At 54.9% G+C, this 16,886-nt stretch overlaps 1 protein-coding gene across 1 annotated transcript; it reads left to right on the forward strand.

The window, feature by feature from the left end:
• The first annotated feature begins 6,529 nt into the window (after positions 1-6,529).
• LOC141967534 (protein DGCR6) lies at positions 6,530-14,696 on the forward strand. Its single transcript, XM_074921420.1, has 5 exons — positions 6,530-6,671; positions 6,768-6,928; positions 7,491-7,591; positions 11,764-11,904; positions 13,775-14,696. Exons 1-5 carry the CDS (start codon positions 6,544-6,546, stop codon positions 13,856-13,858), a joined length of 615 nt encoding a protein of 204 aa, XP_074777521.1. The 5' UTR covers positions 6,530-6,543; the 3' UTR covers positions 13,859-14,696.
• The last annotated feature ends 2,190 nt before the right edge of the window (positions 14,697-16,886 follow it).

The following is a 16,886-nucleotide window of genomic DNA, read 5'->3' on the forward strand; positions in this document are numbered from 1 at the left end:
TTAAGACTCTCCTCACCCAATGGAGTAGTGGAAGCATTTGCATGTGATCCAGGGTACCAATTAATCCCAGGCTGTAATGAACTGCGCAGAGCAAAGGGATGAAGCTCAGCAGCTGCAGCGCTTTGGGGCTGCAAACACATTTCTAGCACACAGAGCCATCCCTGAGCAGATCCAAGAGCTTGGGCCTTTATTGCAGCCTCTGGAAGCTCTGTCTGGCATCATTTGGGAAAAATCCCTGGTTTTGCACAGAAAGCACTAGCGCACTTGCATCTGAGTGCTTTGAGCAGGAGAGGAAGAATAATTAGGCAAAAGATAGGCAGAGGCATCTGCACCACCACTACCTGATTTATCCCCGCGCCTGCGCTGGCCCAGCTGCCCGCCGTAACGCGCCTGGCCTTGTTTAGTCTGTGTGGGAGCACAAATCACGGCGCAATGTCATCGCTCTGCCAGGATCTGGATTTCATTAGGAGCCACATGATCAGCCTCGGCTGCTGCCAGGGGCTGGCGGCGCTCCCCCCCCCGCAGAGCTGCACAGGGGTGACAGGTCGGGGCACAGGGCTGGATAAGCGCCCTGTCTCAGGTGAGGAGCAGCAGTCACCTCGCTGGGACAGGGGCTTTGTCCCCCTGGGAGGTTTGAAGACCCTGAAAATATCATTAGGGGGAGGGAGGGTGGCCTGAAGCTGTCCCCTGCTAGCGTGGTGATAGCGGGGGTACAGCAAGATGGATCCCCAGAGCAGCCCTTAGCCCAGAAGATGGGACCCACAAATTTGGGTGACTGATGAACTTTTGGGTCCCCAAAAGTCAGGCTGCTGAAACAGAGGGGCACAGCTGGCAAATGGGCAGCCGGACGGGGCTGCCTGCCATCTGCTGCATCCCACTGCACCCTTTGCACACCTTGCATCCAGTGCCACATTTGCAGTCTGCTGCACCCTCTGCATCCCGCTGTACCCTTGAATCCTCCGCAGCCCACTGCAGCTCCTTCACCTCTTGCACCCTTCGCAGCCCGCTGCACCCCTCCCATCCCACCGCACCCTTTGCGTCCCTTGCAGCCAGCTGCATCCCTTCATCCTTTGTACCCTTTCACCCCTTGCAGCCCATGGCCCCTGCACAGAACTCCCGGCCAAGCACTGCTCTCTCCCCCCACCTCCCTCCCAGGTACAAAGCACGCTGCAGTGACCCGAGAGCCCCCGCGCCGGGCGGCTGAGAGCCCCACCAGCAGTGTGGGGGAAGTAGCTCCCTTGCCCAGAGCAAGCCCAGGTTCGCCAGGCAGGGCTGCACTGGCAGAACTGGGTTGTCCACGGGGTGGTATAGACCTGTCACCCCGTGCCAAACAGACCTGACAACCCCTCTGCTCTGCAGGGAGTGGAGACACAAAGTGATTCCTGGGCTGCTGGGCCACGACTAACACAAATTGGCCGTGGCTGAGCATCCTTGTCTCCTCCCAGGGAAGGATGTGCAGTCAGGATGCCTGCGTGCAGCATCTCCCGAGTCCCCATGGATGCTCAGCCCAGACAACCAAAGCCCAGCCATGTTTTCCAACACTTTTCCAACGATGCATGCTCCTCTTGGCAGGTCAAACCCAGCTTTTCCAGCTCAGTAGCCCTCGTTCCACTGGCTACATCAGCAGTTGGTCGTGAAGGGAGCACGGAGATTTCACCCAGCGCCACCAAGAGCCAGCGACCACCTCAATCCAGATCTTATTTTAGCTGCAGCTCAGGGGTGAAATTCCCGTTCAGATATTCAGCTCCAGAGGCCAGAGCGGGGGAAACACTTTTACTTTGCAGTGTTTAAGTTGGAATAAATCCGGTGAGCCCGAGGCCGTGAGGCTCCTGCAGTCCCAGCCACACTCTCCCCTTGCCCAGGGGATGAACGTGCATGAGGCTGAGGCCAGACACGAGGTTAAAGTGCCCGAAAAAGGAGGGGATAGGCAGCAAAGCCACCGTGGTGGGTGGCCACACACCCAGTGCAGGATGGAGTTGGTGACCTGGGGCTGGAGCCTCTTCCCCGAGGGTGCAGAGGGCTGGTGCAGCTCTTGGAGGGTCCGAGAAGGAGCTGGAGGATACTCAGGCAAACCATCCAAACTAAGCCAGGTGAAGAGAGTAGGATCCAGCCCCAAGGAGAGGAACCACCTTGAGACCTGGACTTGCAGGGGTTGCTGCTCCAGTAGTGTCCCGGCTCCATCCCCAGCTCGGGTACCAGCCAGGGACGAACCAAACGCGCCATGGCCTGGGCTGAGCTGCTGTCGAGTCACTGGCTCCAGCACAGCCAACCCAGTGCTCCTGGCCTGAGCCCTGGATGATGCTGCCTTGTCCCCGGCCCCACAATAAAAGCAATAAAGCCACGTTTGGCACAAAAGCCGCAGTGCATCGGCCTCTTTGGGTGACAGCTGGCTGCCTGGTGAAACCATGCTTCCCGAAGGCTGAGCGGCTGAGGGGGGGGAACTCCCAGCTCCGGAGCAGTGACTCAGAGCTGTGGTGACGTGGCGGCTCTCCCACGGGGACACCAGGCTCGGGCAGCCCTCTCCTGTGGATGGGTTTGTGCTCAGATTTCCCCGGAGGATTATTCCTAATTGCAGTGTGCTCCCGTTGCAAAAACAAGCTGTCCTGCTCCATACATGTGTGCGCCCCGCTTCCACTGCCATCTCTGCTCAACTCAGGGTCCAGAAAGGCTATAAAAATGATGTTTTCCAGCATTTCTGAGCATGCAAACGTGCCTTTGGGGGAATGTAACATCCAGGCATCTCTTCCCTATATGGGCAGTGAACACCTTTGCAAATCTGTCCATCCTGGGAGATACTGTTCCTGCAGGTGAGTGCAAGAAGCCTGAACCCCACAGGGCGACACTTTGATCAGGGGTGCAGTGGTAAGCAGAGCCCTTTGCCCCCCTGGATGTCCCCGCATGTCCCATGCCAGAGCATGGGCTCCATTCCATGTGTGCTTGTCCCACTGCTTCTCACCACCCACCTCTGCACCAGCAGTGTCAGAAAAGCCCTGAGGTTGGTTTGGGGGCTCGAGAAGAAGTAGCAGGCCAGGACCACCCTTAGCTCCCTCTGTGCCAAGGCAAGGAGCACCCTGCTTCCTCAGTGCAGAGCCCCCATGGCCATTAGGACCCAAACGTGGCCTCATCCTGCCCGGCAGGGCACATCGCTCCATGTACATGGGCCAGTGGCATCTGGAGCAGGTGGGGACCATGTGCAGGTCCCGTTGGGCTCTTCCCCAGCCCCTCTCATCCGGGTGAGCTCCGTGGTGGGGGTGGCAGGGAGAGGAAGGACAGAAGAGCTTTCTCACTCTGTCGCTCCATAGCTCAATCCATCTCAGGTTGAGGTTCTCCCTGGACATCACAAGCCAAGTGCAGGGTTGTTTCTGCTCTCAAGCCCCTGGATCCAGCTGCCATGATCTCCTGCTGGGTGCTAGCAGGTCCTGGGGAACATGGGAAGGGCCCATGTATCCTCCACCCATGTGTCACCTGAGCTGCTTGTGGTACCACTGCAGACAGGTCACCTGGTCAGGGACTCCCCCACCCCAACTTGAGCCCACACCCCAGGAGCCTCATGCATATTCCAACACATCATTTATGTGCTCCCTGCCTGGACCACTGTGATGGTTTGACCCAATACAACCACCTGGAGCATACAGAGCATGGGGGGGACGCACCCGGGTCACCCATGTTCTCCAGCCCCCGTCCCCATGCACATCCCCCACACTCCCAGCCAGGGACTGCAGATTGTCCCCAGCAGGCGACCCAGCTGCAGTTCAGCTCACTGAGCTTCTTCTCTCAACTCAGAGCCCCTTGTCCCTCTGTCCCCATGGCACTCATGGAGGTCCCAGAGGAATGCCCTGTCCCCCAGCTCCAGTTCCATCCTCTCACCCTGCACCATTTCCAGCATCCTGGCCCAGCCACGAAGGCAGCACAATACCTCTGCAAAGCAGGGCCAGCTACCTTGGGGTGTGCACACCAGCTCAGATATCTGCACCAAGTCCCCCAAAAGCCCAGCTTTTGCAGGCCCCAGCCGACCAGCCTGCAGAAGGCAGCGCCCGGAGCCTGCTGGGCTAATGAGAAGCGCATGGGACCCACATCTGGTAGCGATTGAGCAGGGAGCAGCACTGGGAAGGGAGGAAGCGCAGATTTCCTGCAGCACAAAGGAAGGGAGAGGAATGTCTGCACTGAAGCAGAGGCCCCGCGTCCCCCTCCCTCCGCCAGCTCAGCTGTGATGCCTTCAGTAGGGGTGCAAAGGCACTAGACCATGCCCTGCTCCTTTGCTGGCAGTGATGGAGCACATCTCTGGGAACATGCTCCCCCTTCCCTGGCCTGAGCCCCTTGTCTCCCTGGCTGCCCCACTTTCCACTTGCAGGGGTGCATGGGCACCCCACAGCCACTGCGCATGGCTCATGCCCATGCAGGCTCTCCAAGCCCTCATGCACAGTCTCTCCCGTCTAGTCTGGTGCTGCTCAGGGCCAGGGTCAAGACTCTGCTGCTCAGGGTCTGCTGTCACGACAATACTTCCCATGCCCAGACACCACTGAGCTTCAACTCCCCCCTCAAAGCAGCCAGCAAGGTGGTGAAGGTGGCAAGATCAAGGCAGGGTCTGCTCCCTTCCATGTCGATGGGGATGTGACACTTGGAGGGGACGAGGCAGGTTGCATTTAGGTCCTCAGCCGTGCAGGCAGCTATGTGGGGGACAGGCAGCTTGTCCGGTCCTGTGTTAGTACCAGGTGAAGTCTTGGCCACCATACCCAATGGCTGCTGAAGGGATTTCGGGTTGAACTGCCGGGGAAATACCTTGGGACAGTGAAACCCTGCAACAGCAAAACCCTGGCTTCAGGTGACACTCAAAGAAAGATATTAGCAAAAGCTGCCATCAGATCTTCACTGCAGAAGATGGTAAAGTGTCAGGGATGCTTTTTTCTTGGTCTTTCATGTTGCCCCAGCTGGAGCTGAGCAGCATGCCTAATAGCTTTTAATTAAAAGACCCTTTTTATCCCTCCACAGCAGCTCAGCAGGCTGCAGCCACCCAGGCTCCGTGCCATGGCTCTGCCTCCAACAGCTCCAGTACAGCAAAAACCTCCTGGCAACTCCCAAGGATGGGGTTGGGGTGATCTGCCTGTTCAAAATGTGGGGCAGCTATTTCATGGGGAATTGCTGCCAAGCTGGGGAAAAAGCAGGCAGGGGATGGGCAGGACAGACAGACACGGCAGGGTTAACTCTATGAGGCAGCAGCCTAAGCAGCCCAGAAGCAGAGGGATCTGCAATCAGCCCACCCAAAGCCTCTCCAGCACTTGGGATTTAGGGATTCTTGGATGGAAATCCAAGGCAACCAACTGGGGAAAAAAAAAAGGGGCCAATTTATATTCAGGGATCTTTGAGGGATGCCCCATTTGCCTGGGGATGCTTTGTGTCCTTCTCTAACATGCCCATTTCTCCTCCCCGCGAGCAGGCAGCACAGCTTTTGTAGGCTTTGAAGTCATATTAAAACCAATACTTTTAAGGCATTTTTAATACATTTCAGTGGATCTTTCATTTTGCTAATTCAAGCCAGGAACCTTTTCATGTGTGCCACTGAAATGAATTTGCAGCTTGGCCAGCGCTGAGCACTGATCTCATTACCTGCACCCAAGAGCTCATGAAAAGAAACCAGTGGTGTGTTTGAAGTCGAAACACGCTTAACAAAGTCCGTGTGTTTTAAGGGATTCGAAGGGTTCCCTGCAGCCGAGTGGCTCCCCGGTGAACACACGGGTGTTGCCTGGTTTTGCTCTGGGGTGGTGGCTGTGGAGAACAGTCCCCAGCTCATGAGTTGGAACGAAACCATGAAACCAAGTACCCAGAGAGTGAAATTCCTCTGATGACGGTGATTGTGGGGGTCACCGCATTTTTGGCCAAGTCACCCTGCACCATAACTCGAGAGCTGCCAGACTCCACCTGAAACACTCGCTCTCTGCAACTCCCTGCCAGGAGGGGGCAGAGAGGGGGGATGAGTCTCTGGAGCCAAGGAACCAGCGCCAGGCCCCGAGGGAATGGCCTCAAGCTGCCCAGGGCAGGGTCAGGCTGGCTCTGAGGAAGGATTTCTGTGCAGAAGTGGCTGTGGGGCGTTGGAATGGGCTGCCCAGGGCAGGGGGGGAGTCCCCATCCCTGGGGGGGTTGAAGAGTCGGGCTGACCCAGCGCTGAGGGATCTGGTGGGGTTGGGAACGGTCAGGGGGAGGGTCATGGTTGGACTGGAGGAGCTGCAAGGGCGCTTCCAACCCAGAGGATTCGGTGAAATCACTGAGCACATTTTTAACGGCGCCTAGGCCCGAGCAGCGGGACACCCTGCGGATACTCTCCCCGCGCGCCCCACGGGATGGGCTGGTGAGCGACCGCCAGCAAAGCCCCGGCGCCCCGGCGCGCGCAGACCTGCGCCCAGCCGCGCGGGCTCCGAGGGGAGGCGGCCCGGGCCGCGCGGGACCGGCCCCGCCGGCGGCGCGGGGCGGGGCGGGGCCAGGGCCTGGGGGCGGGGCCGTGCGGCGGGGCGCAGGCGCGCGCAGGCGCAGTGCGGCGCGGGGCGGGCGATGGAGCGGTTCGGCGGCGGGGCCGGGCCCGGGGGGTACGAGGCGGCGGCGGAGCAGCTGTCCCGGCAGCAGGAGCGGCACTACCGGCTGCTCTCGGAGCTGCAGGCGCTGGTGAAGGCGCTGCCCAGGTGAGCGGAGGGCGGCGGGGCCCGCCCTGACCCGGGGCCGGGGCCCGCCCTGACCCGGGGCCGGGGCCCGCCCTGACCCGGGGCCGGTACCGGCAGCCCCTGCCAGCAGCGCCTCTCGTACACGACGCTGAGCGACCTGGCGCTGGCGCTGCTAGACGGGACCGTCTTCGAGATCGTGCAGGGCCTGCTGGAGATCCAGCACCTCACCGAGAAGAACCTCTACAGCCAGCGACTGCAGCTGCACAGCGAGCACCGCGGTGCGCCCGGCCGGGGCGGGGGGGGAGCACGGCGGGGTTAGATCAGGAGCACCGGGGGTGCGGGCGATGAGGACACGGCGGGGGGGGGGCACCGGGGGAGGGCAGCCCCGGAGCGTGCGGGGGGTAAGCCCAGGGCACTCGGGCGGGGGGGGGGGGGGGGGCACGGAGGGACACAGACCGGGAGCACTGAGGGAGGACTGGGGCGGGGAGGAAGGCGGGGGGACACTGGGGGACAGCCGTGGGACACTGAGGGGGGCACTGGGTGGCACTGGTGAGACACTGAGGGGGCACTGGGGAACAGTCGTGGGACACTGGGGGGGCACTGGGTGGCAGTCGTGAGACACTGGCGAAGGGCACTGGGAGACAGTCACGGGAGACTGGGGGGCGGCACCGGGTGGCGGTCGTGGGACACGGGGGGAGGGAGCACTGGGGGACGGTCGTGGGACACGGTGGGGGGGGACGGGGTGGTAGTACGGGGGGTGTGACCCGGGGGGGCGGTGGGGGGGACACTGGGGCCGGAGTGGCGGTGGCCGTGCCCTGACCCGCTCCCGCCCCGCGGCAGGGCTGAAGCAGGAGCTCTTCCACCGGCACAAGGAGGCCCAGCAGTGCTGCCGCCCCCACAACCTGCCGCTGCTCCGCGCCGCCCAGCAGCGCGAGATGGAGGTGAGGGGGGGCCCGGCTGGGCGCAGCGCTCCCTGGCGCAGATCCCCGGGGGGTCACAGCAGCACCACCCCTGCGTCCGGCATCTCCAGGGGGTTTAACTAGTCACCCCCTGCTGCCTTGCGAGCCGCCAGCTGTCCTGTCTGGCCTTGCTAGCGCAGCCCTAAGGTCCTCACCCTGACTTGGGGGTCCCCTCCTCTTGCTCTGCCTTTTGTCCCAAGATTGTAGAGAGGTTGATGCTGGTCTCCTCTCACAGGTGATTAGTGACAGAACAAGAGGGAATAGCTTTAAAATGCAACAGGGGAGGGTCAGACTGGACAGAAGGCCAGTGGCATCCTGGCTTGTGTCAGCACTGGCGTGGCCAGCAGGGACAGGGAAGGGATCTGAGCCCTGTGCTCGGCACTGGTGAGGCCGCCCCTCGCTGAGTGGGTTCAGTTTTGGGCCCCTCACCCCAGAAAGGCCATCGAATGACTCGAGCGTGGCCAGAGAAGGGCAACGGAGCTGGGGCAGGGTCTGGAGCACAGGTCTGCTGGGGAGCGGCGGGGGGAACTGGGGGGGTTTAGTCTGGAGAAGGAAGAGGAGGCTGAGGGGAGACCTCCTGGCCCTCTGCAACTCCCTGCCAGGAGGGTGCAGAGAGGGGGGATGAGTCTCTGGAGCCAAGGAACCAGCGCCAGGCCCCGAGGGAATGGCCTCAAGCTGCCCAGGGCAGGGTCAGGCTGGCTCTGAGGAAGGATTTCTGTGCAGAAGGGGCTGTTGGGCGTTGGAATGGGCTGCCCAGGGCAGGGGGGGAGTCCCCATCCCTGGAGGGGTTGAAGAGTCGGGCTGAGCCAGCGCTGAGGGATCTGGGGGAGTTGGGAACGGTCAGGGTGAGGTTCATGGTTGGACTGGAGGAGCTGCAAGGGCGCTTCCAACTGAGACGATTCTGTGATTAGGAAAAAAATTTTCACAGGAAGAGTGGTCAGAGAGTGGAACAGGCTGCCCAGGGAGGGGGTGGAGTCCCCATCCCTGGGTGTGTTTAAGGGTCATTTAGATGAGATATTGGGGGATGTGGTGTAGGGGAGAACTTTGTAGAGTCGGGCTGAGGGTTGGACTTGTATGATTCCGAGGGGCTTTTCCAACCTGAGTGATTCTGGGATACTAAGATGAGGGCCCAGGCTCTTGCCATCTAGGATAGCTGCAGTCCAGGTGTGATCTGGGAGTTGTGGAAATTCAGGAGTCCACTCCAAAAGAGCAGTGGTGTTTCCCACTGTGCATTCATGATTCCTCATTATTTGGCAGGCTGAAGCCTGTGTACAGATAGAGCAAGTTTATAGAAAACACAGAGAAGGTACGTGAAATCCACTATTACACCACAGCAAGTAGAAAGCAGAGAGTAGTCAAAAAATAACATATTTTACTTAGTAGCACTGATAAGGAGGAACTTCCTTGAGATATGTAAGCATAGAAATAGTTTCTGCAAGCATCCCGAGGCATGTGGAGAAAGGCACTTCAGCAGGAGCGGTAGGTTCAGTCCCAAAGGACTTATCTGTACATTGGTGATAAGATAGAGGCAGTTTTATAAGGTAAAGGAAATTGCAAGTAGCTATTTATCTTAATCAGTTTAAATGTAGGGGGGAAGTTACTTTACTCCACGTAAGGCAAACAAATAACTGTTTAAATAGAGGCTCGTACCTGACCTTTGCCCATCACAAGCACTACATCAGCGCTTGCTCTTGTGTCTTTTGTCTTGGTGTTCCCACGTCCCTTGTTCTGTATTAAGGTGGCTAAAGCCAGGCTGGGCCTCTATTAGCTGTCCCTGTTACTTCTGTCTCTAGCTTATACTTGCAGCAAGTAATAATCTATACTGCCTGTTTTAAAGTGATTCCAATATTGTATTCACTCATTAAGTGGACCATATACAGGTCATTTCTCCTTGTCTTACATGGTGTGCAACTTCTTCCTACTTCTTTTCACATTCCCCCTGCCTTTCTCTTCTGTTTCCTCTGCCACATGTTACTAGAGTTACTTCTTCCCTTTTCTATCTTCTGATATTTCTGCTGTGGAGCATTTCAGGAATAGATTGATCATCTCTGTTACAATTGGTACCTGTCTAGTCAGAGCTGCCCTGTGTGGTTGAAGGCTTCAAAAACCAGCTCCACAAGATAGCTTGAGATTGGTCTCCCAGTAGAGGTGATACAAGATGTAGTTTTTAGATGTCTCTTAGTGAAACCCATGCCCCTCATAGAGGGTCATCAGCCACCAGAGCTGAAGTAAAAGCTTGTGTTTAAGCCTTAGTTTTTTCCAGGATTTTGGAACTTTTCTGTAGCCCAGAATCAGATGCCAGCCCTAGCAATATGTTATTTGTATGTTTGAAAAAAAGAGTATCTGTTTTTTCCAAACCCATGTAAAGTCACTCGTCAAGCACAGTAAGTGAAGGAGGTGATGGTGTGGTGCCTCCTTCCCTCAGGGTGATTGGGAGTGTATTTGGGGAACAAGGGATTTGAATCCTTCATACCTTCCACAAAGCTCCACAATGAGCCCCTAGACTGAAGGAAGCTTTCTTAGGTTCACTAGCATCCCATAGTGAAGGAGGCAATTCTTCCTTAATAGCATATGGTTCTGTGAAGCTTTCTCAAACCTGTGGACATAATTAAAAATGTAAGATGCTAATTGCCTGCTGTATGTACATCCAAGAAAGATTACATGAGGTAGCTCCTGCTTCATGTAAGTAATAATTGCTCTTGGTTTAGGTCAGGCCCTTTGCAGAGAACTACTGATATGTCTGTGATGTAGACAAACCTCAGCTCTTTTCCAGACTGTCCAGGGCTGAGACCTCAGTCATTCAAATTCTGGCTTTTCCTCAGGACTTGTAGCAGCACACAGGCTTTCAGCTCCCCTCTTGAATGGATTTGCCCAGGTCTTTTAAACCACCAGCCGCTGGCGTAGGAAATCCCAGGCTTTGTGACTTCTCCCTTCCTGTGCAGTCAGGATAACCTACCCCCATGAACATTTCCAGCTAAATGCATGCCTCTTTACTGTGTTACACAGGGGCAGCGTTGCACGAGTAAAATGTTGAAACTTGTGTTGTTTATTTCTTGCAAGAGAATGAGCCTCCCTTTGTATTTAGATGGGATTTGATGCTTCCTGACTTCCCCTGTGTCTTGCTCAGTGCAGTCTGCTCAGGTTGAATTGTCTCACCTCCAAACACATTTGGCTTTTTATTTGAGCTGGACTGTCCTCATCCTCTGCAATCTTTCTGCTCTCTTCTCCCCTCTGGCAGGGTTTCTGGTAGGTTGAGGTTTCCTCCAGAGCAGTACCCCACTCTGCAGCTAGCAGATCATCTGAGTGCTCCTGGAACAAGCCCACCACTCCAGATTTCCAACGTGGTTTTGATGTAGCATGTAGTCTCTATGCTCCATTTCTTTTTCGGGGGCAATGCAGACATTTCTCTGCTGAGCTTTAGGCAGATGTTAGCAAGGTGGGAGGGGCTGCGTTCTCCTGGTTGGGGTTATTTATCCTCATTTGATAATGTTCTCAGTCTGCCAAAAATAGAAGCCCAGCACACTGTAGTCTCAAGTGAGACTTCAGCTTGCTGGTGTCAATATAAAATAAAGTGGCTTTCCAGCTGTAAAGTTAGGTTTTTGAGGAGTTCGGCTCCTTTGATGACTAAATGGGATCTGTGTGTGATTTACAGCTCCAACTCTGTGTTTTAGTGTCCAGGGAACATAGAGGCTTAGGGAGGTGTCCAAGCTGGCCCCTTGGCGAGCTTCAGTGGCCTATGTTACTCCTCCATGTCTGTCTTCAGCCTCACCAGTCCTGTGAGGACTTATTTTGAGCCCATACTGCTGGAGTGCTCAACCATAACCTGCAGCTTATCAAGAAAAGTCGTTCAGATACGGATCTGTTGCTCGTGTTCTTTCCTGGCCTGCCAGCACACCGAACGGGGGCTGCTCCCAGTGCTTTCCCTGCACTTTCTTGAGTGGTAGCTTTGCTAGGAGACATGGCAAGAGGAGGAGGTAAGATCTGGGGCTGTGCTTGCTCCCTCTGCTGTCCTTGGGACTCTTCAGAGCAGGAGTGCTTCAGGTCTAGTCACCATTAGACTTAGAGATAAGAAAAAGAGAGAAGGAAGGAAGATACTCCACTGTTTTGTGTTTTGTTTTTTTTTTTTCTTTCTGTCGACGGTTATCTTTTTTCAGGCTGTGGAGCAACGAATTCGAGAGGAGCAGCGAATGATGGATGAGAAGATAGTCTTGGAACTGGACCAAAAAGTGATAGACCAACAGAGCACTCTGGAGAAGGCTGGGGTGTCTGGCTTCTACATCACCACCAACCCACAGGTTAGTGTGTAGGAGGGAGCGTAAGATCTGACAGTACTCTTGTGTCAATATCTTTATTTTTTAAAAAACCTTACTCTTAATTCTGAATCACTGGGTCAGAAAAAATGATCCATCCTTTGCCTCATCAGCTGATGGGCAACATGCCCTGGGCAGATGTAGTACCAGGTTCAGAATGAAGGAACGGAAGCCCGTTAGACAGGGCAACATCCCCAGCTTTCTGCAATATTTTTCCCAGTGTGGAGAGAAGAAACACTCTGCCAGCAGCCTGCAGTCCTGTGACTCTTGAATGGGTCTGAATAATACTAAAATAAGTGGCTGTGTAGTTTTATCACTCTTGTACCTTGCCTAGCTGTACAAATTGCCTTCAGAAGTCTTTTTATTAGACATCTTGTTAATCCTTGCATGTGACTTACTGGAGATGATGATCTCAGACTGTGATTAGAAAATTGTTCTTGGTTTCCCAGTGCATCTGCTCTTAAAACTTGTGAGCAATTGCCTGGGTTTTTCTCTGTTGTCTTAACGCCACCGCAGGAATGAAAAAATAAAACTTCCAAAGTCTCATTGTAAGGCCACAGAAGTTTGCAGGCAATGCAGAAACAGGCTGTTCTTAACTCTTGTTTTTTCAGCTGATTAAATTTCACTTTGATAAAGAGCTACTAGTGAGAAAAGATGGCTTTAAGTTAGTTAAACAGGCATTTTCTAAAACCCACACAATTCCTAGCTGTGTAGCCTTGAACAAGCCTCTCATTTTTCCTGTGCTGCTATTCCTCATCTGTATAATGAAAGCAGTTCTTTCTCTCCCTTCCTGCCCCTGCCTTTTATGTTATTTTTGTAAGTAATAACCCTTAGCAGGGTTCCTATTTGCTGGGTTTTGTTTATGTTTGCCTTTACAATAGCTTGCAAACCAGACCCAGACCTTGGCTTGTACCTGTGAATGCCACCATCATATAAGAAATCACTGCTGGAATCTGTTCTCCATGCGTTTCCTATCAGCCGATGTGTTTCCCTTCAGTCTGTTGTATAAGATGCCTGCTTATGCAGTTGCTACATCTTTACAAAAATAGATTTTTATTTCCATAGTGTAATGTCTGCAAGTCTGAGTCACAGAGCAGGCTTCACTGAATTAGCTACTCCACCGTGTAGTCTGTGTGCTAAATGGCTGGTGAGCTAAATGTGAGTAAAGAACAAGCAGATGGTAAGGAAGCCGTGAGCTGATGTTGGTGACTGCAGGAGGCAGCAGTCTCTGCTTGATTACAGTCACGGAAGAGGGAGTTTTTGAAGGGGAAGTAAATACCTGGAGGAAATTTGAGGCACCAGCACAGCAGTGTGTTGCACATGCCTTAGACTCTGCTTAGCACCCAAAGCAATCCCTCCTGCTTCCTGCCTGTCTGTGACGGAAAAGGATCAGGGTGTTGAAGATCCTGTTGAAGGACAAGGGGAGGGAGCTGTGCTGACCTGGATGGAGAAACTCCTCTGTGGTGTGTGGCTCTGGGTGGGCAGGGGGGTGCTGCTGCCCCACTCCTGGAGGCTGCTCCAGAAGGGGAAACCTGCCCAACTGGCCAGCCCTCACAGCATTTATCACTAAACCATCCTCAGGAAGAAAGAACCTTTCTAAATCCTTAATGAACTGTAAAGCTCCGGGGTTCCCAAGGCAGCTGCAGTTTGTAGCAGATCTGTTAAGATATTACTGACCTGAATTTTATAGAAATGCTTAAACAAAATGAAGCCTTTGTTTTGTATCTGCATGCTTTTTCTTTTGTTCCCTGAAGATCAGTGGCTCTTGAGTGGGTGGTATAAGGCAGTCCTTTCTGCTTCCTGCAGCAGGGAGTGGGATCATCTTATCCTTACAAAAATGTCTCTTCCTTTGCAGGAGCTGACTTTACAGATGAATTTACTGGAACTGATTCGGAAGTTACAACAGAAGGAATCCGAGTCAGAGAAGGCTTTTTCCTGAATGAGCAAATCTGCTGTTTACTTCCCAGAGTTTTCTTCTGACTTCCCTCTAAAGAATAGACTGTTAATGCATTTGCTTTATATTGTGTCAGGAAGAAGCTACTGGCTGTAGAAGAAATAGCTGAGGCCCTTAGATATCCTTAGAGCTGGGTGAAGCAGACCCCCAGAGCAGGGGGTTGGCTGGAGAGCATCAAACTGCCTCTCCGGTCCTCGGAGCAAGATGTGTCCTGTGGATCTCGCTAAAACAAGAGTTGATGGAGAGGGTTCATCTGCACGTACAGCCTGTGGCACTGGTGACACCTTTTACTAAGCCGGGGGAGACAGGGCCAGGCTCCCAGGCTGCAAAGCCAGCCTAGCTGTGTATGGGTGAGCCCTGTGCTAGGGTGACTCAGCTCAGCGGGTGAGCAGCGCGGTCTCCTCTTCCGATTCAAGGAGGAGGAGTGAGTGTCTCTGGCAGGGGATGGGAGAGGGAGCAGCTGCCCCATCGGACTGGGAAGCGAAGCGGACTCGCCGTCCATTGCCACCTCACCATGGCAGATGGTTGGCAGCTGGGAAGAAAAAGAGTTCAAGGTTTGTCTACAAAAAGATGCTTCTCTGTGTGTTGAGGCAAAAAACAGCCTCTTGAACTTAAAACCCTTCCCAGTGAGACCTCTAGGCAGATAACAGCCCTGGCTTTATTAGAGGAGGATTTCAGGCCTCTGCCCGCCATTACTGGACTGTGACATTTGCAGTGTTCCCACCTAGCTCAGAAAGCAGAGAAGGATTGAGGGCTTTTGCTTTGTTACTTTAAACCAGTTTCCAAGTGGAGAGAAATAAAATATTCTGTCTTGTCTTCTGGGGCTGCAGCTTTCTAAATGTCAATGATTGTGATTACATTTGTCTCCTCCCTGCTCGATGAGTGTGGGGTTTGGGGTGTGCTAGGTTAAAGGTGGGGGGGAACCTTGAGTGTTTCTGAGAACTTTCAGGGCTGAGCTGATGACCCCGAGAGCCCAAGTCGCATCCTCAGTGGACAGGAGTTGGGGCACTTGCTGAAAATTTGGTAAAAGATCGCTTCAAGTATGTAAGAAATGTGTTGGTGCCAGGCAGTGGTGCCATGGCTGCTTGTAGGAAGCAGGATGGTACACGGGAGAGTCTGTAAGCAGTTCTGCTCTACATGTATGAAGTTCAAGTTGGAGAGGCTGTTGGGGGTGGCTGAAAAACTTGGGCCGTTGTGTGTTAAAGGGCATTGATTCCACCCAGGTTACTGTTTAAGGGTGTTCTGGCATTCCCAGAGCAAGGCTCGTGTTTAGGAGACATCTCCTTTGTCTTACTGGTCACTCTTGGCTGCATCCTCCACTGTTACTGCAGCAATCTCTCTTGGCAGCAGAAGGCGGTGTGAGAAGATTCAATGGGTCAGCCAAGGTACTGTGAGCCCTCGTGTTCCCGTGAAAGCAGGTCACTGAAGCTGGGGCGAGCCAGCTGTGGAGTTGGAGAACCAGCTAAAGTGAGGAAACCTGCAGAGGTGTTGGAAGAGCTTGTGGGTGGCCTTTGGGCAGGGCAAGGTGGTGGTAGAGGAGTTGCCTGCTGCTGTAGGCAAACACTGAAGATCAGCAGCTACAAGGACCAGGGAGACTTTTGCAAATTCAGGGCTGTTGCCATCATGGGTGGGTGTTTCCTCCCCATAGGAGTGTGCAGCTGGAGACAAGAGGTACCTCTCATGGGGTCTCTGCCTCCTGGAGGAGAATCCCCAGCTGGAAGGTGGGACCTGCATTGTTGCAGAATCTCCATGAACCACCTTGAATTGTGTGGCTGCTTGACTCGGCTGCGAGCCCTGCACTCGACTGCTAAAATGGTGAGGAGCAGAGTGGGTAGCATTCCCCTCTGGAAACACCTTCATCCTGCCTGTGAGGACACGTACAGACAGTCTGTGGTCCTGACCGGGTGAAGAAGGCATCCGTATTCCTCTGTATTGGTAAGGAAATTGCTTCCCGAGGTGAGGGCAGGGGAGGCAGAGATGAACGATGGGTGCTATTGCAGGAAAGGAGACACTGCCTGGGTGCTGGGGGGACAGCGCTGCCTCCCAGAAGGACCCCCCCTCCCCTTCTTTGGCATGAGCACTCCTGCATTGCTGGAGCAGCGGCAGAGCTGCTGGTGTGGCTGGAGGAGCTCGGGGGCAGCCAACGCAGCAGGTCGGGATTGCTGGAGGTGGGGTCAGCCCCGCTTCACTGCCCGCCTTGGTCCAGAGCTCCCGAGGAGCCGGGAGAGCTGGTCACTGCCACCTCCGCTGCCGTCTGTCCCGGGGATCGCAGCGGCTGCTCCAGCACTGCCATGACAACGGCAGCTCTTGGGCTTCCCGCTCCCACCATCTGGTTGCGGATGGCTCTGCCAGGCAGCTGATCCGAGCTGAAATTTTCCATGCCTGTGGTCAGGTTGTGTTTCAGAAAGGCTCTCCGCGTGAGGTGGGGAGCAGCAGGGTGGTCAGGCATGGCTAATTGGTGGAGAAGGTTATCTTAAGGGAATAAAGCGCCTGAGATAGCTCATGACCAGGGAGTATTCGCTCAGTGCGATTTCAACGGAGGAAAACTTGCTCAGCTCCCCCCCCCCCCCCTCCCAGCATTGCTGGGTGCTACGACGCGGAGGATACACGTATTTTTCCAGGCAAGTGCTTTTGTGTCGCTAGAGGGTGACGCCTTCTTACAGCACTGGCTGTGCCTGTGCTACTGCAGTTGTGTTACTGCCGGTGAAGGCCAGGCAGGGCTGGGACCTGGTGACAGGATCTGAAGGAACTGCAAGTGCTGCCAAGGATTAGTGGATTTTGGCTGTCTCAGCTCCTTGGTTCAACCACCTGGGCAGCCCCCGAGCTCTAGACTGGTGCCCCAGGAAGATGTAGTTGGGGACCCCTTTGGTGGCAGCTCAGGTGGCTTCAGCCACCCACGGAGCTGGACCTTAAGTTCCCCTTGTGTGCCAGAAGCAGTGTGGAGAGGGGATACACAAGAGGATCAAGTTCCTCGTTCTGGTGCAAGGTGGATGGGAGAGCTCCGGCTCTGTGC

The sequence above is a fragment of the Athene noctua genome, chromosome 17, assembly GCF_965140245.1.
Source record: "Athene noctua chromosome 17, bAthNoc1.hap1.1, whole genome shotgun sequence".
NCBI classification, from domain to species: Eukaryota; Metazoa; Chordata; class Aves; order Strigiformes; family Strigidae; genus Athene; species Athene noctua.